Source organism: Saimiri boliviensis, chromosome 4 (genome assembly GCF_048565385.1).
Source record: "Saimiri boliviensis isolate mSaiBol1 chromosome 4, mSaiBol1.pri, whole genome shotgun sequence".
In the NCBI taxonomy this organism is placed as follows: Eukaryota; Metazoa; Chordata; class Mammalia; order Primates; family Cebidae; genus Saimiri; species Saimiri boliviensis.
Genome location: NC_133452.1, coordinates 101809202 through 101836072, shown reverse-complemented (window position 1 = coordinate 101836072; position 26871 = coordinate 101809202). Strand labels below are relative to the sequence as shown.

The window sequence follows — 26871 nt, the reverse complement described above, 5'->3', positions numbered from 1 at the left end:
GGGTTGGTTCTGGTTCAAGTTTAATGCGACAAGGGTAAAAGCAGTCCAGACTCTCCAGGGTACAGAAAGTAACTGAAACAGAAGCCCTAGCCAGGAAAAGGAGCATGTCTGGTTCTATCAGATTTCTTAAGAACCATAGCAGCAGGCAGTTGGGACAAAATATATATCCAGCTGATGAGATATCATCAGCCACTCTGTATGATTAGTTCACAGACTATCAACTTATTTGAGCTTGCTCTAAAAATACTCAGTGTTCATCTAGGGTTAACCAAGAAACTCAAAGAAAAGCTGCTTTGGTTAATGACACTACTCTATATTTGCACAGGTAGTCTGCTAAAATAGACATTCCTCGAGGTAAGTGTGAAAAATCATAAAATTACATGTTCAGAGGGAAGGAGGATATACTTTTTAGAAAGCCAAAATAACTGTGTTACCACTAAAAACCAAAAAAGGGTAGGAGAAACTTTTACTGTGGACAACAGCAATGAATAATCTGAGGTGTCTCCTGGTAAACACCAGAGATGGCCAGAACCGCTCACATTCCATCTCCAGGCCCTTTTTCCCAGCCTGATGGAGAAGCTGGGCTGCTGGGCTGTTAGCTGAGCTGCAGCCTCCGGGAGCAATGGGATCCCACCGTGGCCAGCAAGCACTGATTTTCACTTTCAGTACAGCATGGTGTAGGGCTCATTGGAGTCACTGACTCTCCTGTGTTGGATTCCTCAGGGTGTACTTAAAGCTGTTGTAGCCAGGCAGTCAAAGTCAGCCCTGGATCTCTCAACTCTGGCATGTGTGGTTCCCTCAAACTCAATCTTCTATACATTTAGGATGCACTGAAGGATGAATAGCATCTAGGAAGGCCACCCTCCTAAGCTGTGAAAACTCTTCCAGGTGCCTGCAGGGCGGCAGTAGCTTTTGGTGAAAGGGAAAAGATACTCTACCACAGAGCACAAAATCAGAGAAGAGCCTTTGGACCTCCAGATGGAAGGACCATTCTGAAATCACAGGATTACAGAGACAATAGGGAATTCAAGGTTCTAGGACTTCCTGGGTTGCTACTCCATACAGTCCAATTAATCCCACAGCACACCTCTATTTAGTTTCACTGAGTGAACAGTTCCTATGATGCTCTTGTCATTTCAAACTGTATATTCTGAGGTGCCAATAAGAGTGAGTGACAGGGGGAAAAAATTAGGCCAGGTGCAGTGGCTCACACCTGTAATCCTGGCACTCTGGGAGGCTGAGGCGGGTGGATTGCTTGAGCTCAGGAGTTTAAGATCAACCTGGACAACATGGTGAAACCTCGTCTCTACAAAAAATTAGCTCGGTGTGGTGGCACGTGCCTGTGGTCCCAGCTACTTGGGAGGTTGAGGTAAGAGGATCGCCTGAGGCCAAGGCTGCAGTGAGCTGTGATTGCGCCACTGCACTCCAGTCTGGTCACAGAGCGAGACCATGTTTTCAAAAAAAAAATGAAGGAAAAGAAATCAAACAGGAAAAAATCACATCTTGATGACAAGGAAAGACAATAAGAGACAAAAGAAGAGAAAAGAAGGAAAAAAGAAGGGGGATGAATAGGGAAGTGGTGATGAAGAAATAAAAAAGCTTGTATCAAGTCTGCTAATGTTCTATCCCATGACAATTTTGCAAAGCATATATTTTTTAAAGTGAAAAGATTTTTAAGAATACAGTGTTGCTGGGCGCGGTGGCTCAAGCCTGTAATCCCAGCACTTTGGGAGGCCGAGGCGGGTGGATCACGACGAGGTCAAGAGATCGAGACCATCCTGGTCAACATAGTGAAACCCCGTCTCTACTAAAAATACAAAAAATTAGCTGGGCGTGGTGGCGCGTGCCTGTAATCCCAGCTACTCAGGAGGCTGAGGCGGGAGAATTGCTTGAACCCAGGAGGCGGAGGTTGCGGTGAGCCGAGATCGTGCCATTGCACTCCAGCCTGGGTAACAAGAGCGAAACTCCGTCTCAAAAAAAAAAAAAGAATACAGTGTTATGTAACTATTTGAGTAGAAGCATGTGGACACTCCCACCACATCCTGACCTTGCCAAGATCCAATTTCCCTTACACAAACACTGTCTTACACAGGGCAGGCAGAAATGCAGACTTCATGCACATGAAGTGACCTTCATGCATGACCCTGATTCTCTAGGGACAGGACTGAGTAGGTTACAAGTACCTGCTAACAAGTACTCTCTCTAGAAGAGTTCAACTTGCCAGACAGGATTACTGCTGCCACTCCCTCAAACATCCCTTTAAAAGGCTGTCTTTCAGCAAAGGAGGATGGGCAATATAAGGGAGAACCTTACAGGTGGGTGATGGGCAGTCTTCAGAGCCTGGGCTTTGCCAGTTTCTCCTGTCCTGTGTCGGGAACACCCTCTACTTCGCCTATAGGAGGCTAGCAAGAGACACAGGCCATGTGGTCTGATTTGGGTCCACCTTCCCTGAGACCCTCAACCTCTGGAGAGGCCTTTGTCTCACAGATTCACACAAGTTATTAGTTCACAAACGCATCTCCCCACCTCAGCACACGTGAAGGCCATGGTACACAATCACTAGTAGCCACAATTCACTATTGTAGTAGCAAGGAGCCGGACGCGGTGGCTCATGCCTGTAATCCCAGCACTTTGGAGGGGCTGAGAGGGGCACATTATTTGAGGTCAGGAGTTGGAGACCAGGCTGGCCAACAGAGAAACCCTGTCTCTACTAAAAATACAAAAATTAGCTGGGGATGGTGGTGCACACCTGTAATCACAGCTACTCGGGTGGCTGAGGCATGAGAATCACTTACACCCAAGAAACGGAGGTTGCAGTGAGCTGAGATTGCGCCATTGCACTTCAGTCTGGGCGACAGAGCAAGACTCCATTTCCAAAAAAAAAAACAATAGTAGCAAGGAGCTAAGGAATGTAGTTTGAAAAAGCCCCTTGGTCGAAATCATGGTTCTAAAGGGCCAAGGAGATTTTATTTCTACATCATTTGTTTTTTTCTGAGTACAATACAAAGAAACTGCTAGATAAAGCAAAACACAAGAGTTTTAACACTCTTGTCGACCAACTAATATCACATGAGAACAGAAGACACGGGAGGGGAGCAGCTGACAGAAGACCGCCCTCTCACCTCACCAACTCCAGAGGGAGAGCCTCTATAAGGGATTTCAAAAACAACTTTTCCATTCAGAAAAATCTCATGTCCATATCCCAGAGAGCCAAATGCTTCGTGACACAAGACTTGCTGAATGTCTGTCTTGTGCGCTAGCTCCAGAGCATCTGTTCTCCAACTCAGGACCAGCATCCTAACATTCTCACTCTCCTCCTCTCCTCTGGCCTCACACAAGAGATCAATGGCTAATCAGTCATGAGACTTTACCCCTCCCACTGACACGTGAAACTTCAATAACCAGCCAAGGCAGCCTCGAAGTGAGGCTGCTCTTGGTGAAATCAGATTACAGGCATGCCTGCATGGATAACCCCCTGCTGCCACAGGCAGGCAGGTCTCTTCTGAATTTATAAGAGCAATTCCTGAGCCAGGGCCTGCAGTGTTGGGACTCTGACAATTATAGGTGTGCCAATTCTAGTTCCCAGATCCTAAATTTGGTGCTTTTAAAAAATTCCCATGCAATAGGGATTAAACCAGCTTTCAATTGGCCCTGGAGTATGGAAGGAAGGTTGGTATTTAAACTGAGAATTTTCTCTAAGCCCAGTGAAGCTGTTGATAACTCTGGCGTGTCTTTCCCTAAATCAGGTCTCAGAAAACCTGTCGATCTCTAGAGAAAACCTCAAAGCTGCATTCAATGTGATAACTACAGAAACCAAGAGGGGTGCCAGAACTGCTCCCAGCCGATGCATCTAACAGGAAGGCTGACTCATTTTACTATGTGGCTCTCTAGTGTTAGCAAAAAGGTGAGAGATACCCTCTTAAGCCTTTGGAGAGAAAAGGGGGATCTGCTATTACTCTGCAGAATTAACTCTGTGTCACGGGAGTCAGATGTGAACTTAGGACACAGGGCCTTTCTTTCCTTTCTTTTTGAGACACAGTCTCACTCTGTCACCCAGGCTGGAGTACAGTGGTACAATCTCTGCTCACTGCAACCTCTGCCTCCCAGGTTCAAGTGATTCTTCTGCCTCAGCTTTCCAAGAGGCTGGGACTACAGGTGTACACCACCACGCCCAGCTAATTTTTTTGTTTTTAGTAGAGACAGGGTTTCACCATGTTGGCCAGGCTGGTCTTGAACTCCTGACCTTATCCTCCCAAAGTGCTGGGATAACGGGCGTGAACCATAAGTGCCCGCCTCTTCTTTCCCTTTCTAATGTTTTGTGAAGCCATTTACTGTGCTTAGATTGCAAGGAGAGAACTTAGGTGGTAGACTGGGTGAAAAAAGCCATGGGGGTCCCTAGGTTTGCCCCTCAACCCCATCCCTCGACTCAGCATACTTCAGCTGAAAGGTCACAACCTGATCTTGGCCAGATCTGGGTTCCCAGATCACTGCTCCTCTCAATAAGGCAAAGAAGGAAGAAGAAAACATTCACAAGGCCTCCACAGATACTTTCTAAGCCTTGGCATCATGTGAATATTATGTCTTATGTGGGCCATACTGGGAATTGGGGCAGGGCAGGTCACTGCTTCTCCTGCCTCTCTGTTTTGCTTGTGCTATTGCCTCTGCTTGGAAAGCTAACCTCCTAGGGAAGATTTAAGGCTCATTCAAATGTCATTTCCTCGATGAAGCTTTCTCCCATAGCTGCACTTGCCTAGGTCACATCAGGTGTGTCTCCTCCTCTGAAGTTTCATAGCACCCCGTTATGGAACTCATCACACTATCTACTTGCCTTTCTCCTCCACCAGACGTGAGTGCTGTAGGGGCTGAGATAACGTCTTATCTTTTTCTCCCGATGCCTAGTGTAGTATTCCTATAAATGCTTGCGGAGTGATGGGAGGTGAAAACAAAGAGCAATGGGATTCTGCCAGAGTCAAGTAGCTCTTGGAGGTGAAAAATCTGTGGGGGCTTAAATTTAGGCACAAAACCCAAGAGCACACAGCTGTCAGTAAAGTGGTAAAACTTTTCAGTTCCAATGAATGAACTTCCAAATGCCGACCCGCTCTCCTGCTGGTCAGGATGTATTCCTTGGACATAACAGGCTCAGACACACGTCCTGCTCAGCCTCTGCACTTCCTGCCTCTGTGACAAGCTTGCTGCCTCCATTCTGGGTGACCAACCGAGAGCCAGTTTCAAACCACAGCTGCAAGTCAGTATCAGATTCTTGGCCCTACTATCCTATTTATAACTCACTGCATACTCAACTTAAGGGTTTTGCAACACCTGGACAGCAACTAAAGGGTCTTGACAACAGCACCATCTAGTGATTGGTGCAGCAAAACGTCTGACTGTGTTTTTTTAAAATCACATCTTTATTTTCCCCCCACAACCAAGGCACACAGACTTGGCCTCCCACTGTCCTGCTGCTCAAGTAATGTTGCGGTGAATTCTATCTGAACTCTTCCTCTCATGCATTCTTTATCTTTAACACCCTTTACTCCTCCCCATTTTTTTCCACCTCTTCCCTAGTTTAAGAATCATTTATCTGACTCTTTCTCTTCCAAAAAAATGTGAAGTTTGGAAGTAAATAAGCCCTTTCTTGAGGGGCAGGGATTCTTACACCCACTCACCTTTTCGTTCCCTAATGAGAACAATCCGTCGTTCTTTCACTTCTGAGCTCAGATTATCTACCATCTTATTAATGCAATTGTCCAGAACCAAAGAGTATGTTTTGGACTCAATGTTCTTCCGACAAATGGGGCATTCTATCTTCCGCTTCATCCATTCACTGATACAGTAGGAACAGAAACTGTGGGCACAGTTCAAGGTGACAGCCTACAATAGGAATGTGAACACACACATCAGAACCTTCATGGCTACCTTCTTAGGATGCTTGTGATCTCAAAGTTAGGACAGGAGCGAATGTCAAAGGCCACATGGAAAGTTAACCACAATCCCATGTCGAGGGCTTACAAAGAGCATTAGATTCATTCTTAGGGTCGGGCCAGGCGTGATGGATCATGCCTGTAATCCTAGCACTTTGGAAGGCAGAGGTGGGTGGATCACCTGAGGTCAGGAGTTCGAGACCTGCCTGGGCAACATGGCAACACCTTGTCTCTACTAAAAATACGAAAATTAGCCGGTCATGGTGGTACACACCAGTAATCCCAGCTACTCAGATGGCTGGGGCACAAGATTCGCTTGAACCCAGGAGGTGGAGGTCACAGTGAGCCAAAATTATACCACTGCACTCTGGCCTAGGTGACAGAGGGAGACTCTTTCTCCAATCTATCAATCTATCAATCTATCTTAGGGTTGGGAAATTTTAAGCTTTATGTTAGACAATTATTTTCTTTTGTCAAAGTTAAGATCACAGACTCAGGCTCCAGGCAGGCTGATTTATCTGTTTCAGTCCACCAACTCAGACCACTCTGCCAATGTGGGGACCACCTTGCAAACAAAATGTTACTGGACATGAGTAGGACTAGTAATTGTTCCCTAATGAGAACCATTTGTGAATGCTTACACCTCTAATCCCAGCACTTGGGGGGCTGAAGCTGGTGGATTGCTTGAGCCCAGAAATTTGAGACCAGCCTGGGAGACATGGTGAAACCTCAGCTCTACAAAAAAAAAAAAAAAAAAAAAAAATTGCCAGGCATGGCAGCACAGTCTGTAGTCCCAGCTAGTCAGGAGGCTGGGGTGGCAAGATCTCTTGAGCCTATGACATGGGGGCTGCAGTGGGCCATGATGGCTTCACTGCATTCCAGCCTGGGCGACAGAGTGAGACCCTGTCTGGAAATAAAACAAAAACAGACAATAAAAATTATAATTATTTTCCACCAATCTGATGCTTTCATAAAATAAATTTTTTTAAAAGAAAAACAAATTTATGTCTTGCTAATTAACAGATGAAAGAGAATGCATACTAAATATTAGTATACAGAATTATGTAAGATATCATCTCTAAAGAAACTAAAAAAGTAATATAGAAGGCAACTAAAAATGCTAAGCAAAAAAGAAACTAAAAAAGTAAAAATGTAATGAATTTATTGACAGTGCCTGAATGTCTAAGCAAATGGGCCAATAAAGAGAGAAAGCAAAAGGAAGCCTGTATTTGAGGGACTCCTATGAGTAGTCCCTCTGGTCAATTTCTGCCAGAGCCCTTTTCACTCCTAAAAATATAAACCTTTCTCTTTTTTACTCTTATTTATGTACATCTCCTAAGATACAACTTTTTCTGAGGCTCAAAAGTCCTTGAAAGTCCTGCTTTTAGGATAACAGTACAAAATAACCTGGATACTATGTATTTTTCAAATGTCACGCTGAGCACAGAAGCTAGGAAACACTGTGTTTATTATATGAGACAAGCGCTCATAAACAGTCCTGAAAACCCACCTGATAAAAATGAAACATCTGGCCAGGCTCACTATAATCCCAGTACTTTAGGAGGCCGGGGCAGGCGGATCACCTGAGGTCAGGCGTTCAAGACCAGCCTGGCCAACATGGTGAAATCCCATCTCTACTAAAAATACAAAAAAATTAGTTAGGTGTGGTGGTGGGTGCCTGTACTCCCAGCTACTTGGGAGGCTGAGGCAGGATCGCTTGAACCTAGGAGGTGGAGGTTGCAGTGAGCAGAGATTGTGCCACTGCACTCCAGCCTAGGCGACACAGTGAGACTCTGTCTCAAAAATAAACAAATAAATAAGTAAAATAAAACATCTCTCTGAGACTGATTTTAAGAGGTGATCAGTAGAGTAGATAAGACAGTATTCTGTGAATAAAACACAGGTCAAATTGATTAAGTCTTATATGTCTCTGCAGATGCTTCCAGTTGGCTAACTCATCATTTATTTCAACCCTCTTTCCTTGTTTTCCTCTACTGGAGTCCATAAACCCTGTCAAACCAACACTAAGTTTCTCCAAAGTAGGGAATCATTATGGGGGAAATTATGACCTGAAGTATAATCCAGAGCAAAAGAAACAGGTCTGCCCAGGACAGATTTTTCAAGAAGCTAATAGACCCAACCTCCCTAAAGATCACCTGAGAAAAGAAAGCTGTGTGTATACATTACCTTTTTTTTTTTTTTTTTTTGAGACAGAGTCTTGCTCTGTAACCCATGCTGGAGTGCGGCAGTGGTGTGATCTCGGCTCACTGCAACCTCCGCCTCCTGGGTTCAAGCAATTCTCCTGTTTCAGTCTCCCAAGTAGCTGGGATTACAGGTGCACACCACCATGCCAGGCTAATTTTTGTATTTTTAGTAGAGGCAGGGTTTTGCCATGTGTACCAGCCTGGTCCCAAACTCTTGACCTCAGGTGATCTACACACCTCAGCCTCCCAAAGTGCTCAGATTACAGGCGTGAGCCATTGCACCCGAACTGCATTTTTCTTTTTCTTTTTGTTTTCATTTTTTTTTTTTTCTGCCTTGCTCTGTTATCCAGGATGGAGTACAGTGGCGTGATCTTGGCTCACTGCAGCCTCTGCATCCTGAATTGAAGTGATTCTTCTGCCTCAGCCTCCTGAGTAGCTGGGACTACAGGCACACACTACCACGCCCAGCTAATTTTTGTATTTTTTTTTTTTTTTGGAGGCGGAGTTTCGCTCTTGTTACCCAGGCTGGAGTGCAGTGGCGCGATCTCGGCTCACCGCAACCTCCGCCTCCTGGGTTCAGGCAATTCTCCTGCCTCAGCCTCCTGAGTAGCTGGGATTATAGGCACGCGCCACCATGCCCAGCTAATTTTTTTTGTATTTTTAGTAGAGACGGGGTTTCACCATGTTGACCAGGTTGGTCTCGATCTCTCGACCTTGTGATCCACCCGCCTCGGCCTCCCAAAGTGCTGGGATTACAGGCTTGAGCCACTGCGCCCGGCCAATTTTTGTATTTTTAGTAGAGACAGGGTTTCACCATGTTGGCCAGGCTGGTCTCAAACTCCTGACCTCAAGTGATCTGCATGCCTTGGCCTCCCAAAGTGCTGAGATTACAGGTATGATCCACTGCACCCAGCCTTCTTTTTAAAGGAGTCTGAAAGGCACTGTCATTTAGCAACTTGAGTTTAACACTTGTGGTCTAAGATGAACTGGTCACAAATGGCAGAATTTGCTAAATAAATAAATAAGCCAGTGCAAAAATTATGATAGGCTAACAAATGGTAGGAAGATGTTTCATTTCCATAAGGAGCCTCAGAGTCCCTGAAATATATTCAGCTCGGGCCTTGAATTCCCAAAGTGACCACATTTTAATGACGTTACCCGTTTAAAAGGCTGCACTATTTAAGCATACTCTCAGCATTGTGCCCATTCAGAGTAAAGAATAGCTGTATTGAGCAGCTTTATTCTGATACTTCCAAAACCTAATTTGGCCCTTTTCCCCCCTCAACGACAAAGAGATAAAGGCTTCATTTGCAGCTAAAAATGTTAAACATACCAAATAAACATTTAAGAATAGATGAAATACCAAAAAAAGAACACTGAAAGGAAAGATTATAAAAACCAATGAGAAGTGGGCATCTCTAGAGGTCACTAGTTATAAGTTCCTGGAAGAAAAGCTCTTCAGAATGTTTCCCTATAGCAGAAGCAGCCTGTATAGCCCAGGCTCCACTCAAGGTTGGAAGAATAAGAAGGGGTTGGCCAGGCACGGTGGCTCACGCCTGTAATCCCAGCACTTGTGGGAGGCTGAGGTGGGTGGATCACCTGAGCTCAGGAGTTCGAGACCAGCCTGGCCAACATGGCAAAACCCCATGTCTACTAAAAATACAAAAAATTAGCCAGGGATAGTGGCCCATGCCTGTAATCCTAGCTGCTGTGGAAGTTGAGGCACAAGAATTGCTTGAGCCTGGAGGTAGAGGTTGCAGTGAGCCAAGATCATGCCACTGCACTCCAGCCTGGGTGGCAGGGCGAAACTCTGTCTCAAAGAAAAAAGAAGGAGTGAGCAACTGTTCCTAATTACCTCAATGAAGTATTCTGAACAAATAATACATTGGAGCTCATTCTCTAGCACGTCATTCATGTGGCTGAGAACTTCCTCCTTCTGTGCTTGCATCTTCTCCTTCTCTTCCTGTAAGACACACAACCCCACCTGTCATTCAACGAACAAACAAAAATGCAAAACGGGACAGAGAGCAGGGTTAATTTTCTAAAACAGGATTCAGTCTTAATTAATGATTCATTCTGGTGCGGCAACATGAGAATAAAACACTTTCCCTAAGGGTTGCTGTTTCTCAATACTTGTTTTCTAACACAGAGCACTAACCTCCCTCCTTTATTTTCCCTCCCTACTTGCTATGGTCTGAATGCTTTTGTCTCCCCACAAATTCCCATGCTGAAATTTAATTTCAAATGTGATGGTACTAAGAGGTGGGGCCTTTGGGAGGTGACTGGGCCATGAGGGCTCCATGCTCATAAATGGGGTTAGTGGCCTTTGTAAAACGAGCCCAAGGAGAGCTTGTTTGCCCCTTCTACCATGCAGGGACACAGCAAGACTCCAGTCGGAAGAGAGCCGTCACCGGACATCAAATATGCCAGCATCCTGATCTCGGATTTCCCAACCTCCAGTACGGTGAGAAATACATTTCTGTTGTTTTTAGGCTACGTGGTTTAAGGGTTTTTTTTTTTTTTCATAGTAACCTGAATGGACTAAAACACTACTTTTTCAGTATTTGCATTGTAGTTTCTGTCTCCTTCTCCAAAAGTGATCAAATGAGAAAAAATGCAGGTGGTATACTAACCACACCAACCACTCAAGACCAGATGGGATATTATAGAAAGCTGTAGTTCCGATGTTACATAAAATCATCCCAAACAATTAAAAACTCACTGGACAAGAAAAGAAACATGAATAGTCCAGAGAGGCAGGAAACGTGAATTAGTTATAAAGTTGCTGTGTTCTTTGCAGCTGTCTCTTCTATAAAGTAAGGTATACCTCTGAAGGCAGAAAACTGGAGAGAGGGCCTCTTGAACTACCTTCAGGCTCCATGCTCCATGATACCTGCCACTTCCCACTCCTGCAGAGGCCTGTAGTACCATCTCCCTGTGCTTTCTCTAAGAGGTCAGACTACATGTGACACACTTTTTAAGTAGGATCCTAGATATGTTCTCTTGAAGCAGACATTTATTTTAGTACTTCATCCCCAAAACAGAAAGCATTAAGAGTCCCAGAGGGCTAGTGGAAAGACCATTTGGGTATACATGAGTAGCTGGCTCATTTTTCATCTTTTTATTTTCTTTTCCACTCAAAGCAAAGACTGGCAGACTTCTTAGGGTAGTGAAAAAGGTCTGGACCCATTTCTAACTATAGTCAAATTCCCTGAGAACTTATGAATCACTGGGTTTAAAAAGATGTGGTAGTTTCTTGGGAGGTTGGAAAGGAAGGTATTATGTGATTTAATCAAACCAACTAAAACAAGTCCCTCCTTCAGCTCTAGGTCTGTACATGGAGAGGGTGGAATGAGAGATTAGTCAGACTCAGGTAAAACTTCAAGTCAGAGATTGCAAATTGGTGGCCCGTGGACTGGATCCACCCTGCAGACTTTAGTTTGGCCTTCATATTAAAAACACGCACACAAAGCTGAAGTTGTACCAATATTTTAAAATTAAGATATTTCACTTAAACATTTGGATTTTCATCTGATGTGGAAAAATCAGATGATCTGACAATACTGGGCCTGCACTTCTGGATAGCAACAATCGGCTGAACAGAGAAGAGTGGCCTCCTGGGATGGGACTGAGTGCAAGTACCCCTATCCAGTGAGCCACAGGCTGCTCAGCTCCCCACTGTGTTCTTACATTCAGGTCACTTCACTCACTTTTATTACCAGTCTGGCCCTGGTAAGCACTTAAGTTTATAAACCCTAATTCAAGAGTTCTAGTTACTCGACATGGGAAGGAACTGCATTAAGCAATTCACTTTAGTTTATGTAATTCAAATTACATCGTTCAAGAGGAACTATTTCTTGACTACAATATCCCTCAGTCTGTATCAGTGACACACCTTGAAGGAGTATTCACCATGGACAAAGGACTAGAATGCAGGATACAAGTGCCTTATTCCCAGCATTTTGCTTCTGAACAAGGGGAAGAAATAGATGATGTCTTACAGGCAGAACCTTCTGTAGGCCTCAATAATTTTATAGACTATTTCCCCAGAGGCAAGGAGCAATCATAATCTCTCTCTTCATTTACCATAGCAACCCTTGCACTGTTGAAAATGCTGAGTTGCATGCACTGACCGAATTCTAAACCTCCCATCTTCTTTCCAGTACCTTGGTCTGCTCCAATTCTTTGTTCTTGGCTTGAATGATTGCTTCAAAATCCTTCTTGCTGCGATTTAGCTCTTCCATTAGAACCCGATGCTGCAGAAACATAGCAGATACATACTCAGGATGAACTCCACGGCATCCTTCTTTTAAACCACAAACATGCCTGTTGTCTCCCTCTAGTTAGTGACTTTGGCTCAGGGATGGATAAATTGGCAATTTCAAAATAATGCCTTTATTCCAGCAGGCTATCTTACCTACCTACTGCTTTTTTAGGGGAAACGGCAGTTACAGAAGGTGGCCACCAAGTGCACTAGGGCCTCTGAAATTAACCCAACATTGGTGGCCATCCAAGTCAACTGAAGAACTTTCACTGCGTCCCTGAGTCTGCTTCTGTAGGTTTGGCTTGGGGCCCAGAAATTGTGCTTTTTTTTTTTTTTTCTTTTTTTTTTTAAAGCCACCCAAATGATTCTGGGAACCAGTATTTAAGAACTAGTAAGTAATTACAAGCTATTCAGAACTAGAAGTGGCTTTTATGAAATAATCAGGGGGAAATGGGAATCAGAGAAATTAGACAGTCATTTTCATTGAAATAAAAAAGATCTTTAACCTATTTATTCTACAAATCAGACACTACATATGCTCATAAGACAATGATGCCTGAACCCTGCCAGTGTCTTCTGGAAGAAGGCACACCTCGGAGCTAACCGCTCATTCACTGTGACTGAATGCCTATGCTGAATGTTAAAAGAGGTTCCACATCTATGAAACATAATTTATGAGTACCCTCATGCTTAAGTATAGCTTTTATTTTAGAATCTCACTTCAAATTCTTTTTAAAAGAAGGTGGAATAAGTATTTTTGAAAAGATATTATTCAAGAACCAAATTTTAAAATGTGTAATCTCCGGGGAAAAAAAAAAGCAGCTATGTCAGAAACCCTGGGTCTTCAACTTGACTCACTAATTAGATATGTGTATCTTAACTTTCTCATCTATAAAATGGGAAAATATGGCTGGTTTTGATGGCTCACACCTGTAATCCTAGCACTTTAGGAGGCCAAGGCAGGTGGATCACTTGAGCTCAGGAGTTTGAGACCAGCCTGGGCAACATGGTGAAATCTCAGCTCGACCAAAAATACAAAAAATTTGCTGGGCATGGTGGTGTGCGCCTGTGGTTCCAGCTACCCGGGAGACTGAAGTGGGAGGATCACCTGAGCCCGGGAGGTGGAGACTGCGTTGAGCTGAGATTGCACCACTGCACTATAGCCTGCGTGACAGAACGAGACACTGTCTCAAAATAAAAATAAAAATAAAACTGGGAAAACAGGTGTCCCCTCCTACCTCAGCATTGGTAAGAAAATAAAGTAACAGGCTGGGTGCAGTGACTCACGCCTGTAATCCCAGCACTTTGGAAGGCAGAGGCAGGTGGATCACCTGAGGTCAGGAGTTCAAGACCAGCCTGACCAACATGGAGAAAACCCATCTCTATTAAAAATACAAAATTAGCCAGGCGTGGTAGCGCAAGCCTGTAATCCCAGCTACTTGGTAGGCAAGGCTGAGGCAGGAGAATCGTTTGGACCCAGGAGGCGGAGGTTGCAGTGAGCTGAAATTGCGACATTGAACTTCAGCCTGGGTAAGAAGAGTGCAACTTCACCTCAAAATATAAATACAGAAAATAAAACAAAGCAAAATAACAGGTATGGAAAGCATTCACAGAGAAGTTTTTTGAGCTGTATATAAATGCAAGTTTTTACAATGGTCTGGTAAAGAACAGTTTTCAAAGAGACCAGCATGGTAGAACAAAAAACCACCATTGCTTCACGTGAGAGGGGCATGATGGTATAGAACCATGACCTAAGAGTATCACATCTTAAGCTAATAAATGCATGGACAAGTATCCCATGCTAAATGATAGTGTGTTTTCCTGTCTCAGGAGAGGCTGCAGAGCACTCAGTGATCCCTCAAGGATTTCCAGCTAGCAGAACCATATCCTTTTTCAATCTCAAAACAATGTCTGAATATTAACTTAATAATACTCCAAAGGGGAAACATGCCTATTTTCCCACCCTAGAAAATAAGCTCAAAAAATAAAATTCTAAAAAGACTGAATTAATTTTCATCTAATTCTTTCCAAAGCTGTTTGTGCAACCCTCAAGGAGATCAAGGCAAGCACCTTGTCATAATACTATATGACTGTTAGCACTATAAGATTGGGAGGTAGGTTTACAGTAAAAGAATGTAAGGATAAATTCCTCTGAACAAATTCAAATGAGATTTGCTCACTTTCCCCAATGAGATGAACCATCCTGACTAAATGTGCACTAAACTACTAATCATAATACATTAAAGGTAGAAGACAAAGCAGGTTTTAAAGATGCAAAAGCACAGAAAAAAATAACCAAATGAGAGTAGTCAGGTTAAATTAAATAAATTACAGGTAATCTTTTAGGAGAATTTTAGTCCTGTTGAGCTTTACCTTTTCAATAAATTGATATGTTTTGTTGATTGTTAAACTACACATTCTCAACCTGGCCTAAAATGCTTAACTGGTACATTCTCGAATTGTTTCTGGCTGAACACAGCTTAGGGACAGTGCGGTAACAGAGGCCTTCACGGGCCCTGGTGGCCAAGTCATAGCTCACATTTTCTCTCTGCTGCCTTCACCTTTCTGGAAGTGGAGCCACTTCCCCAGAGAGCCTCCTAACTGTTAAAGCTCCAGCCCATCTTCACCAGAGCAACTTCTGCTCAGATGAAGATGTTAAGTTTTCATGCTTGTCTGGCATGTCTGTAAGGCTCCAAATCTCTGACCTTATGGTGTGAGCAGCTGCCACCTGCTCTGTTTGCAGACTGGAGATGCCATAGAGGTATGGGCTCCGCAGCGGAGGCAGCCAGTGGTCATGTGATGCCTGGCTGCTCCCCACTCCACAGCCCACCATAATCTTGGTACTATAGCAAAGTTACCTCCTGCAGAGCCTGGGCCAGCTGTTCCTTCAGGTCCTCTTCTCCTTGCACTATCTCCAAATCCTGCAAAGCCAAAACAAAATGGAAAGTTTCTCTGCAGAAAAAACAAAAAAGAAACACTATCCAGGAACAAGCAGAGCAGACCAGCTAGTGTGAGCATCTGGAAGCAACGCGGGTGAGGGAGCAGGTGGAAAATCTGTTTTACTTCAAGCTGTTGGCAGCAAAGAATGTGAGCAGAGTTATCTGCTCAAATACTGCACACCTCAGGACTGTCCGCTTTAAGCCACCACTTCGGCTGTTCTGGAAACACTATGGCCTAATAGTCCAAGCCTCCTTCACAGACTAATGTCATGATTCCCAAAATGATGTAAACTGAGCACTTCTGAGCCCCCCAATTCCTAAACTCAGATGTAATCCTCAATGCTGGCACTAACAACATCTAGCATGCTTCTTTTCCCTCTATTCTGGCCACACTGTCTCATTCTGAGTCCTTACCACTTCAGTTTATACACTGCTCCTCCTCTCTCCTTGCCTGAGCTGATGCTGTATTTCCTCGTCAGCCCCCTCCAGTTGGGAAGCTTTCCAGGTTATCATTAACCTATATGTCTAACACCTTCCAAAAGAACTTCTGGACTCTTCTGTCCTTAAGAACTACCTACCCATTTAACATGCCAACTTGAAATTGTTCTCTAGTTTACTATATTGACTGAAAACTACTCTCTGATTTTATTATGTGAGTGATACATCTTGCCTCTTCAAAAAGATAATTCCTTAATGGCAAAAACCATTTGTTAAGCATCTTTTTAACCACCAGAACTCCCTAGTACCAGGCAATTTGAGTACTTAAAAAAAAAAGTGTGGAGGATCCAAGATGGCCGATTAAGAGCAGCTCAGGATTGCAGCTCCCAGTGAAAGTGCGGAGGGTGAGTGGACACTGCATTTACAGATGGATTTTTATTTTCCACAGACCAGGAGATTCCCAGGCAGAGGAGCCCCATGGGTCGCAAGCGTGGCTGTTTGGGCCGGCGCCCCTGTGAGGCGGGTCTCTGCACAAAATACACAGTTCCAGGTGCCATTTTAGCTGGTGATTGGAGCTCCTGGTAGACAGAGTCACCCAATCAACTAATAAAAAAGGGGACTGAAACAGGGAGTCAGGCCAGGAGATTCCCGGACAAAAAAGAGCCACGAATCTCAGCGCGGTTATTTCAGCCGGTGCAGTGGGTCGCTGCACAGGCAATCACACAGATCCCGGCACCTTTTCAACAGGTGACTGGAACACCTTGGAGACAGAGTCACCCATTCAACTGAAAAAAAAAAAAAAAAAAAAAAAAAAGGGGGGGGTCTGAGGCAGGGAGCCAGGTGATCAGGCTCGGCTGGTCCCACCCCCATTAAAAAAACAGCAATCTGAAACACTCCAGATTGGGAGTTTCACAGCAAGCACAGCTGAACCTGGGATGGTCTAGCTCTGTGGGGGAGGGGTATCTACCATTACCGAGGCACCCCACCACTACGGAGGCAGTCTGCCATTGCTGAGGCAGCCGGCCACTGCCGAGATAGCCCACCATTACAGAAAGAGTCCACCATTAAGGAGGTGGGCTGCCATTGCTGAGGCAGTTCTAACTATACCTGTATAAACAGGACTGCAGGGAAGTTCACAAGGCAGCTGGGCAGAGCCCACAGCAGCTCAGCAAAGCCTCTGCAGGCAGACAGTGACTAGGCTGCCTCCTCGCTAGGCAGGGCAGTCCCGAAAAAAGGCAGCAGCACACAGAAATTTATCAATAAAGCCCTAAGTCCCCATGACAGAGCACCTGGGGGAGAAAAGGCGGGGGGGGGGGGTGTTTATGAGTTCTGCCACAGCAGACTTAAATGTACCTGCCCAGCAGCTCTGAATGAACAATGGAGCTCATAGCTCAGCACTTGAGCTCCTACAAAGGACAGACTGTCTCCTCAAGCAGCTCCCTGACACCCGTATATCCAAAGTCACCCCATAAAGGAGAGCTCAGACTGACATTGGGCAGGTATCCTTCTGGGACAAAGATAGCAGAAGAAACGGGCAGCAACCCTTACTGTTCTGCAGCCGCTGCAGGTGATTCCCAGGCAAGCAGGGCCTGGAGTGGACCTCAGCAGTCTTACAGAGAGGGGCCTGAATGTTAGAAGGAAAGCTAAGAAACAGAAAGAAATAACTTCATCATCAACGAACTGGACGTCCACTCAGAGACCCAATCTGAAAGTCAGCAACTACAAAGATGACAGGTGGATAAATCCAGGAAGATAAGAAGAAACCAGCACAAAACAGATGAAAACACCCAAAACCAGAACACCTCTCCTCCTACAAGGGATCACAACTCCTCACCAGCAAAGGAACAAGGCTGGAGGAAGAATGAGTGTGATGAATTGACAGACACAGGCTTCAGAAAGTGGGAAATAAGAAACTTTGCTGAGCTAAAAGAACATGTTCTAACCCAATGCAAAGAAACTAAGAACCCTGAAAAAAGATTTGACGAAATGCTAATGAGAGCAAATAACTTAGGAATATAAGTGAATTGATGGAGCTGAAAAACCCAAGAACTTCACAAAGCATACACAAGTTTCAATAACCGAATTGACCAAGCAGAAGAAAGGATATCAGAGGTCGAAGATCAACTCAATGAAATAAAATGAGAAGGTAAGATTAAAGAAAAAACGGTAAAAAGGACCTTTGTTCTTGGAGAACAAAGTCTCCAAGAAATATGGGACTATGTGAAAAGACTTAATCTATGTTTGATAGGCCCAAGCTGGAAAATACTCTTCAGGATATTATCCAGGAAAACTTCCCCAACCTAGAAAGGCAGGCCAATATTCAAGTCCAGGAAACACGGAGAACACCACAAAGATATTCCTCAAGAAGAGCAACCCCAAGGCACAGAATCGTCAGATTCACCAGAGTTGAAATGAAGGAGAAAATGCTAAGGGCAGCCAGAGAGAAAGATCAGGTTACATACAAAGGGAAGCCCATCAGACTCACAGCTGATCTCTCAGCAGAAACCCTACAAGCCAGAAGAGAGTAGGGGCCAATATTCAACAACCTTGAAGAAAAGAACTTTCAACCCAGAATTTCATTATCAAGCCAAACTAAGCTTCATAAGTGAAGGAAAAATAAAATCCTTTGCAAACAAGCAAGTACTCAGAGATTTCATCACCACCAGGCCTGCTTTACAAGGGCTCCTGAAAGAAACACTAAACATAGAAAGGAACAACCAGTACCAGCCACTCTAAAAACACACCAAATGGTAAAGAGCATTGACACAAGAAACTGCATCAACTAACAGGCAAAAGAGCCAGCTAGCATCAAAATGGCAGGATCAAATTCACACATAACAATATTAACCCTAAATGTAAGTGGGCTAAATGCCCCAATCAAAAGACACAGACTGGCAAACTGGATAAAAAGCCAAAACCCATTGGTGTGCTGTATCCACGAAACCCACCTCACATAGGCTCACATGCAAGGATACACAAAGGCTCAAAATAAAGGGATGGAGGAAGATTTACCAAGCAAATGGAGAGCAAAAGAAAGCAGGAGTTGCAATTCTCCTCTCTGATAAAATAGACTTTAAACCAACAAAGACCAAAAGAGACAAAGAAGGACATTACATAATGGTACAAGGATCAATGCAACAAGAAGAGCTAATGATCCTAAATATATATGCACCTAATACAGGAGCACCCAGATACATAAGGCAAATTTTTAATGACTTACAAAGAGACTTAGACTCCCACACAATAATAGTGGGAGACTTTAACACTCCACTGTCAATATTAGACAGATCAACGAGACAGAAAATTAACAAGGATATCCAGGACTTGAACTCAAGCCTGGACCAAGCAAACCTAAGAGACATTTACAAAACTCTCCACCCCAAATCCACAGAATATACATTCTTCTCAGCATCACATCACACCTACTCTAAAATTGACCACATAATTGGAAGTAAAGCACTCCTCAGCAAATGCAAAAGAACGGAAATCATTTAACAGTCTCTCAGACCACAGTGCAATCAAGTTAGAACTCAGAATTGAGAAACTAACTCAGAACTGACAGCTTCATGGAAACTGAACAACTGGCTCTTGAATGTTGACTGGATAAACAATGAAATGAAGGCAGAAATAAAGATGTTTTTTGAAACAAGGAGAACAAAGACACAATGTACCAGAATCTCTGGGACACATTTAAAGCAGTGTCTAGAGGAAAATATATAGCAATAAATGCCTACCTGAGAAGCAAGGAAAGAGCTAAAATCAACACCCTATCGTCAAAATTGAAAGCCAGAGGAGCAAGATAAAAAAAAAAAACTCAAAACCTAGTGGAAGACAAGAAATACTAAGATCAGAGCAGAACTGAAGGAGACAGAGACACAAAAAAACCCTTCAAAAAAAATCAATAAATCCAGGAGCTGGGTTTTGGAAAAGATCAACAAAATAGACAGACCACTAGCCAGAGTAATAAAAAAGTAAAGAGAGAATAATCAAACAGATGCAATAAAATACGATAAAGGGGATATCACCACAGATTCCACAGAAATACAAACTATCATCAGAGATTATTACAAACAACTCTACGCACATAAACTAGTAAACCTGGAAGAAATGGATAAATTCCTGGATACTTGCATTCTCCCAAGCCTAAACCAGGAAAAAGTCGAAACCCTGAACAGACCGGTAACAAGGGCAGAAGTTGAGGCAGCAATTAATAGCCTACCAACCAAAAAAAGCCCAGGTCCAGATGGGTTCACAGCTGAATTCTACCAGACATACAAAGAGGAGCTGGTACCATCCCTTCTGAAACTATTCCCAACAATCCAAAAAGAGGGAATCCTTCCCAAATCATTTTATGAGACCAACATCAGTCTGATACCAAAACCCGGCATAGACTCAGCAAGAAAAGAAAACTTCATGCCAATATCCATGATGAACACAGATGCAAAAATCTTCAATAAATACTGGTAAACTGATTGCAAGAGCACATCAAAAAGCTTATCCACCGTGATCAAGTAGGCTTCATCCCAGGGATGCAAAGCTGGTTTAACATATGCAAGTCCATAAACGTGATTCACCACATAAACAGAACCAAAGACAAATAACAAATGATTATCTCAATTGATGCATGGAAGGCCTTTGACAAAATTCAACAGCCCTTTATGCTAAAAACCTTCAATAAACTAGGTACTGAAGGAATGTATCTCAAAATAATAAAAGCTATTTATGACAAACCAACAGCCAATATCATAATGAATGGGCAAAAACTGGAAGCATTCCCTTTGAAATCTGGCACTATGACAAGGATGCCCTCTCTCACCATTCCTACTTAATATAGTACTGGAAGTTTTAGCCAGAGCAATCAGGCAAGAAAAAGAAATAAAGGTATTCAAACAGGAAAGGAGGAAGTCAAATTGTCTCTCTTGGCAGACAAAATGATTGTATATTTAGAAGACCCCATCGTCTCAGCCCAAAATCTCCTGAAACTGATAAGCAACTTCAGCAAAGTCTCAGGATACAAAATCAATGTGCAAAAATCACAAGCATTCCTATACACCAATAACAGACTTAAAGAGAGCCAAATCAAGAACCAACTGCCATTCACAATTGCTACAAAGAGAATAAAACACCTAGGAATACAACTAACAAGGCACGTAAAGGACCTCTTCAAGGAGAACTACAAGCCACTGCTCAACAAAATAAGAGAGGACACAAACAGATGGAGAAACATTCCATGCTCATGGTTAGGAAGAATCGATATTGTGAAAATGGCCATACTGGTCAAAGTAATTTACGGATTCAACACTATCCCCATCAAGCTACCAATGACCTTCTTCACAGAACTGGAAAAAAACACCTTAAACTTCATATGGAACCAAAGAGAGCCCACATAGCCAAGTCAATTTTAAGCAAAAAGGACAAAGCTGGAGGCATCACAGCACTGGACTTCAAACTATACTACAAGGCTACAGTAATCAAAACAGCATGGTACTGGTATCAAAACAGAGATATAGACCAATGGAACAGAACAGAGGCCTCAGAGGCAACACCACACATCTACAACCATCTGATCTTTGACAAACCTGACAAAAACAAGCTATGGGGAAAGGATTCTCTGTTTAATAAATGATGTTGGGAAAACTGGCTAGCCATGTGCAGAAAGCTGAAACTGAACCCCTTCCTGATACCTTACACTAAAATTAACTCTAGATGGATTAAAGACTTAAACATAAGACCTAACACCATAAAAACCCTAGAAGAAAATCTAGGCAAAACCATTCAGGACATAGGCATAGGCAAGGACTTCATGACCAAAACACCAAAAGCATTGGCAACAAAAGCCAAAATAGACAAATGGGACCTAATCAAACTCCACAGCTTCTGCACAGCAAAAGAAAGTCATTAGAGTGAATCGGCAACCAACAGAATGGGAAAAAAATTTTTGCAATCTGCGTATCTGACAAAGGGCTGATATCCAGAATCTACAAAGAACTAAAACAGATTTATAAGAAAAAAAACAAACAAGCCCATTCAAAAGTAGGTGAAGGATATGAACAGACACTTTACAAAAGAAGACATACACGAGGCCAACAAACATATGAAAAAATGCTCATCATCACTGGTCATTAGAGAAATGCAAATCAAAACCACATTGAGATACCATCTCACGCCAGTTAGAATGGCGATCATTAAAAAATCTAGAGACAACAGATGCTGGAGAGGATGTGGAGAAATAGAAACACGTTTACACTGTTGGTGGGAGTGTTAATTAGTTCAACCATTGTGGAAGACAGTGTGGCGATTCCTCAAGGACCTAGAAATAGAAATTCCATTTGACCCAGCAATCCCATTACTGGGTATGTATTCAAAGGATTATAAATCGTTCTACTATAAGGACACATGCACACAAATGTTCACTGCAGCACTGTTTATAACAGCAAAAACCTGGAACCAACCCAAATGCCCATCGATGACAGACTGGACAGGGAAAATGTGGCACATATACACCATTGTATACTATGCAGCCATAAAAAAACAATGAGTTCATGCCCTTTGTAGGGACACAGATGAACCTGGAAACCATCATTATCAGCAAAATGACACAAGAACAGAAAATCAAACACCGCATGTTCTCACTCACAGGTGGGTGTTGAACAATGAGAACACATGGACACAGGGAAGGGAGCATCACACACTGGGGTCTGTCGGGGGGAAACAGGGAGGGACAGCAGGAGGTGGGGAGTTGGGGAGAGATAGCATGGGGAGAAATGCCAGATATAGGTGATGGGGAGGAAGGCAGCAAATCACACTGCCATGTGTGTACCTATGCAACAATCTTGCATGTTCTTCACATGTACCCCAAAACCTAAAATGCAATTTAAAAAAAAAAGTGTGAAGCAGCAAGAGTTTAATGAACTTTTAAACAAGTGGTAGCGGGTAGGATAAATCCCCAGGGCTTGGTGGACAGAGGGAGATGTAGCTGATAAGCAAGGGACTAGATACACTTCACTATGAGCAATAAATATACGACCTACTCATACCCAGAGAAATTCTCTAAACCAGTCCTTTCACCTTTAAGGTTTTGGTACAGAAAAAGATTTTGCAGCTATACCTTCAAGTATGTGCAGAGCAGCCACAAATATTAATCAACAGTAACTTGTCCCTGAACATACTAGCCTTTACAGAGAGTTCTGTCCCAGTGAAGATGTGAACGTCTACATCTAAATATGTAGACATAAACGCCCCTCTATTAATTTCAAGAACTAGTCTAGGCTGAATAAGGGAAGCAAAAAGGTACCCACAAGTAAGCAGTATATACTCTCAAAAGACCTATTTAACTCATGGCCTTTGCTAATACCACCAGTTCAAGGGTATGGCAGAGATCAGAATGACATTTGTAAATTGCTCAGAAATAAGCCAGCACTACCCCTGGTTGTTCCTTACCCTGAGCAACCCAAACAAAAAAAGCTTATTCACTTCAATGGTGACTGGTCCGTCTGAGTTCTAAGTAATCAATGGGGAATTTCTGACATTCAATATTACCTGAACCACTGGGTGGGAGTAAAACATGTGGTTCCTGATAGGAAATGACATTTTGGGCAGGGACAGGATCTGCTCTAGCCTAAAGCTTTGTGTAAGAGCATGTCATCTAAGCAAATGACTCAGGGATGGGAACACATTTGGTCTTAACTTTACACAGCTGAGACAGCCATTATTTTACCTTCCTACTATAGGCACTGTGGAAGGTGGTTTATCATTCAACCCAACAGTGCAGCCACGGTGCATCTGTCCCATCACGTGCTAGCTGCTCAAAATAGAAACAAAAACATTTTCTGCCTTTTTAGCCTCTTACCTCCTGGGTTAGCTATAGAGCTAACTAACCTTTCTAGTTAACAAACTGTCAGGTACAAGGGCAAAGGAACCAGCTGACCTGTACCTGCCCTGGGACTAAGTGATCTGGCCCAGAGAAAAGATAGGTAAGTCCTGAAGATAACTATTGATTTAATTGGACTATACTGTGGTTTTGTGGCATCTTGACCTTCACCTAACCTTCCCCTGAATTCATGTTGGTTCTGAGTTGTCTCAGCTTTGCATCCTGGGATGAGTTATGTCCTCGCTGGCTCTGCTGGATATTTTACCCTATCTTAGCACCCCAACTCTGGCTCCTGATCTCATCAGCGTGCTGAAGCCTTAACCCTTTACTCAACCCAATTCCCTCATCGCAAAAGTTTACTGTTCCCATTCCATTTCCTGTCTTTGGTGCTCAGAATTTGGTACCTGGCTCAGAAACTGAGAACTCTGGCCAGAGGCTCATGAAGTGCCTGCCCCACCCCTGAAGACCACTCTTGCCCTTTCCTTCCATGTGGTACCTGAAGATGCTGTTCCTCTTCCTGGAAAGTCTTTTCTAGTTGCTCCACTCTTGCCTGCTGCTGAGCCTGCTCTGCACACAGCTGGGACTGTAAGTCCTGCAGTTCTTGCTCCATTTTCACAATTTTCTTTGAGTTCCCCTTTTGGGTCTGCTTTTTCACATTCTTAACAGCTTCTTGTTTTTCCTGCATCTGTATTTTCAGCTTCAGAATCCTGGACATCGTCACCTTAAACAGCTGTAAGCTGCTCTGAGATGCTGAAGAGTTTGAGGCTTTCTGCTGCGCCTCTGTGACTTTGGGGAAGCCAGGGTAAATGGGAGCCCCTGTGGTCTTCTTACTTGGCTCAAGGGCAGCCAACTTAGGATTTAAATTTTCAGAGGGTGTACTGGCCACTTCACCTTTCCCCTGTGATTTCACTGACTGACCAGATTCACAAGACACTTTGTTTATTTTGGATTTCAAATCTGAGGGGCCTTCAGCTCCAGGACCCTCAAATTCATCCAAACTAAATTTCCTTTTAGTTCTCAATCCCTTATTTTTTTCTATCATCTGGTCATTCTTTGGGGAAAGACAAGGATATATCGTCTCCCAGTCTTCTTCAGTAACTTCATATTCATACTCCGCATTCTCCTTATTCTCCAGAGGCACTCCAAGTTGGATGTAGTCTCCCTTATGAATGGAGTAGACTCTTAAAGGTTCCAGGCGCTGTCTGTTCAGCCAAACACCATTCAGACTCTGGAGAAAGTTAAAAAAAGAAATAAGCTTCATGATTTTCATCTTCTTAATAGAATCTCTCTCCTGCTACTGTAAAACCTTCTGCCTTTTCAGAAGGAAAACTCTTGATAACGAACTGAAAAGAAAGAGTCATAAACTACTATCCTTAGAAACAGCATCTGTCAAGCAGTGCTTTGGCTTTTTACCTATATTTCACATTCATGCCTCCACAGAGAACTGCCACGTCACAGGCAGGAGTCACCTTATATTATTGGTGGTGAATTTACTCAAACACATACAATAGCATGAAAGGAAACTGAAACTGGATAGTTCCTATTGACCTCAACTGGAGGCAATGAGGCAATGTCCCAAAACTAGAAAAAATCTGATTAGTGAAGAAAGCAGTATCTAAGGGTGAGGCCCATAAAGTAGGCTCAAAGTAGGCTCAAATACTATCTCTGGATGTGGTTCCTTAACACACTGGTGAAAGAGCAAGCACACATAAACCAAAAGAAAAGAGAATACTATATCCTGTACTGGGGTCAAATGGCCGGTAGGATCTGACCCCAATTAATACCAACAGGGGTATATGGGCAATACAGGATAGCAGTTAAAAGCTGGAGCTATGGACTCAGATGCAGGTTCACAGTCTGCATGGTGTTTGGCAATTTACTTAACCTCTCCATGCCTCAGTTTTGTCTGCAGAATAGGGATAGTACGGTACCTACCTCATACTGTTCCTGTGAGGAATGAGTAAGATAATGCATGTAAATCACTTAGCACAATAACTTACACATAACAAATGCTTAATAAATATTTCCTGTCTGGGAGTGGTGGCTTACATCTGTAATCTCAACACTTTAGGAGGCCGAGGTGTGCAGATCACTTGAGGCCAGGAGTTCATGACCACCCTGACCAACACAACAAAACCCCATCTCTACTAAAAATACAGAGATCAGCTGGTCATGGTGGTGGGTGCCTGTAATCCCAGCTACCTGGGAGGCTAAGGCATGAGAATAGCTTGAACCGGGAGGCAGAGGTTGCTGTGAGCGGAGATCATGTCACTGTACTCCAGCCTGGGTGACAGAGTGAGATGAGACTCTGCCTCCAAAATAAATAAAATATTTACTTTTATGGTTTTAATGAAGTCATAGTATCGAGATTAAGAATACACATCCTGGAGTCAGACTGCCTGGGTTTGTAATGTGGCTCTATCACTTAGCAGCTGGGTGATGTTGGGTAGGTTTCTTGACCTCTTTATGGCCCAGTTGCTGCACGGTTAAAATGGAGGAAAATAACAGTCCCTCCCTCATGGGTCTGTGTGGATTTAATGAGATAACATATGACATGTATTTAAACAGTACCTGGGCATTGTATTTCATAACTGTTCACTACTATTAATATGCCTTGGTTCAACTGATTCATCAACAATCGGTTCAATTCTATGCTCAATGTCATGCAAGGTAAATACAGTAAGTACAAAAGACAAGAAAACTTTCAGCAGCTGACTGTGGAAAAGACAACACGAGGACACAAATAAGTAAATGTGGGATTACATGGCATACCCTATAAATGCAAAGGAGTATCATGTGCAGCTGGGACGGCTAAGGGATGCTAAATGCAGATGATAGGTCCTAAAATAGACATGAAACAAATTCAAGATTCAGAGGTGAAATATACTGGTGGGCATTTTAACCCAGATCATGGACTTAAGTTTGGGAGATAGGCCAGAAATGAAGCTTACTTCTGAATTGGAACTAAGACTTAACGTTTACACTGGCAACTATAGCTATCTAATTTCAGCTGAAAAAAAACTCCCAGTCAACCCAAATATGAGGGACAGAGGCTTGACCACAAGGCACAGAGGGTAACGGGAAACTAGAGATCAGATCTTAACTCTGGTTTGGCATTAGGCTCTTGTTTCCAGCTTTATATTACTTGGTTTGCATGCAAAGACTCGCATAGATATATACAGAAAGACTAGTGTTAACCCACTGCGCATCGTGCCTAACCTGGCTCATCTAGGAA

At 43.3% G+C, this 26871-nt stretch overlaps 1 protein-coding gene across 5 annotated transcripts in view; it reads right to left on the bottom strand.

Moving 5' to 3' along the window:
• Positions 1 to 26871, bottom strand: part of RNF8 (ring finger protein 8) — a 45183-nt gene that overhangs the window by 4246 nt on the left and 14066 nt on the right. For 3 of the 5 annotated variants that reach the window (XM_074397988.1, XM_039467654.2, XM_074397987.1), the window contains 5 exons: positions 24133 to 24864; positions 15248 to 15310; positions 12292 to 12381; positions 9981 to 10109; positions 5667 to 5871 (listed from right to left, as the gene is read on the bottom strand). In XM_074397988.1, the coding sequence (XP_074254089.1) occupies positions 5667 to 5871; positions 9981 to 10109; positions 12292 to 12381; positions 15248 to 15310; positions 24133 to 24864 (1219 nt within the window). The remainder of the gene's footprint in view (positions 1 to 5666; positions 5872 to 9980; positions 10110 to 12291; positions 12382 to 15247; positions 15311 to 24132; positions 24865 to 26871) is intronic. The other 2 variants (XM_039467655.2, XM_039467657.2) reach the window with 2 other exon arrangements.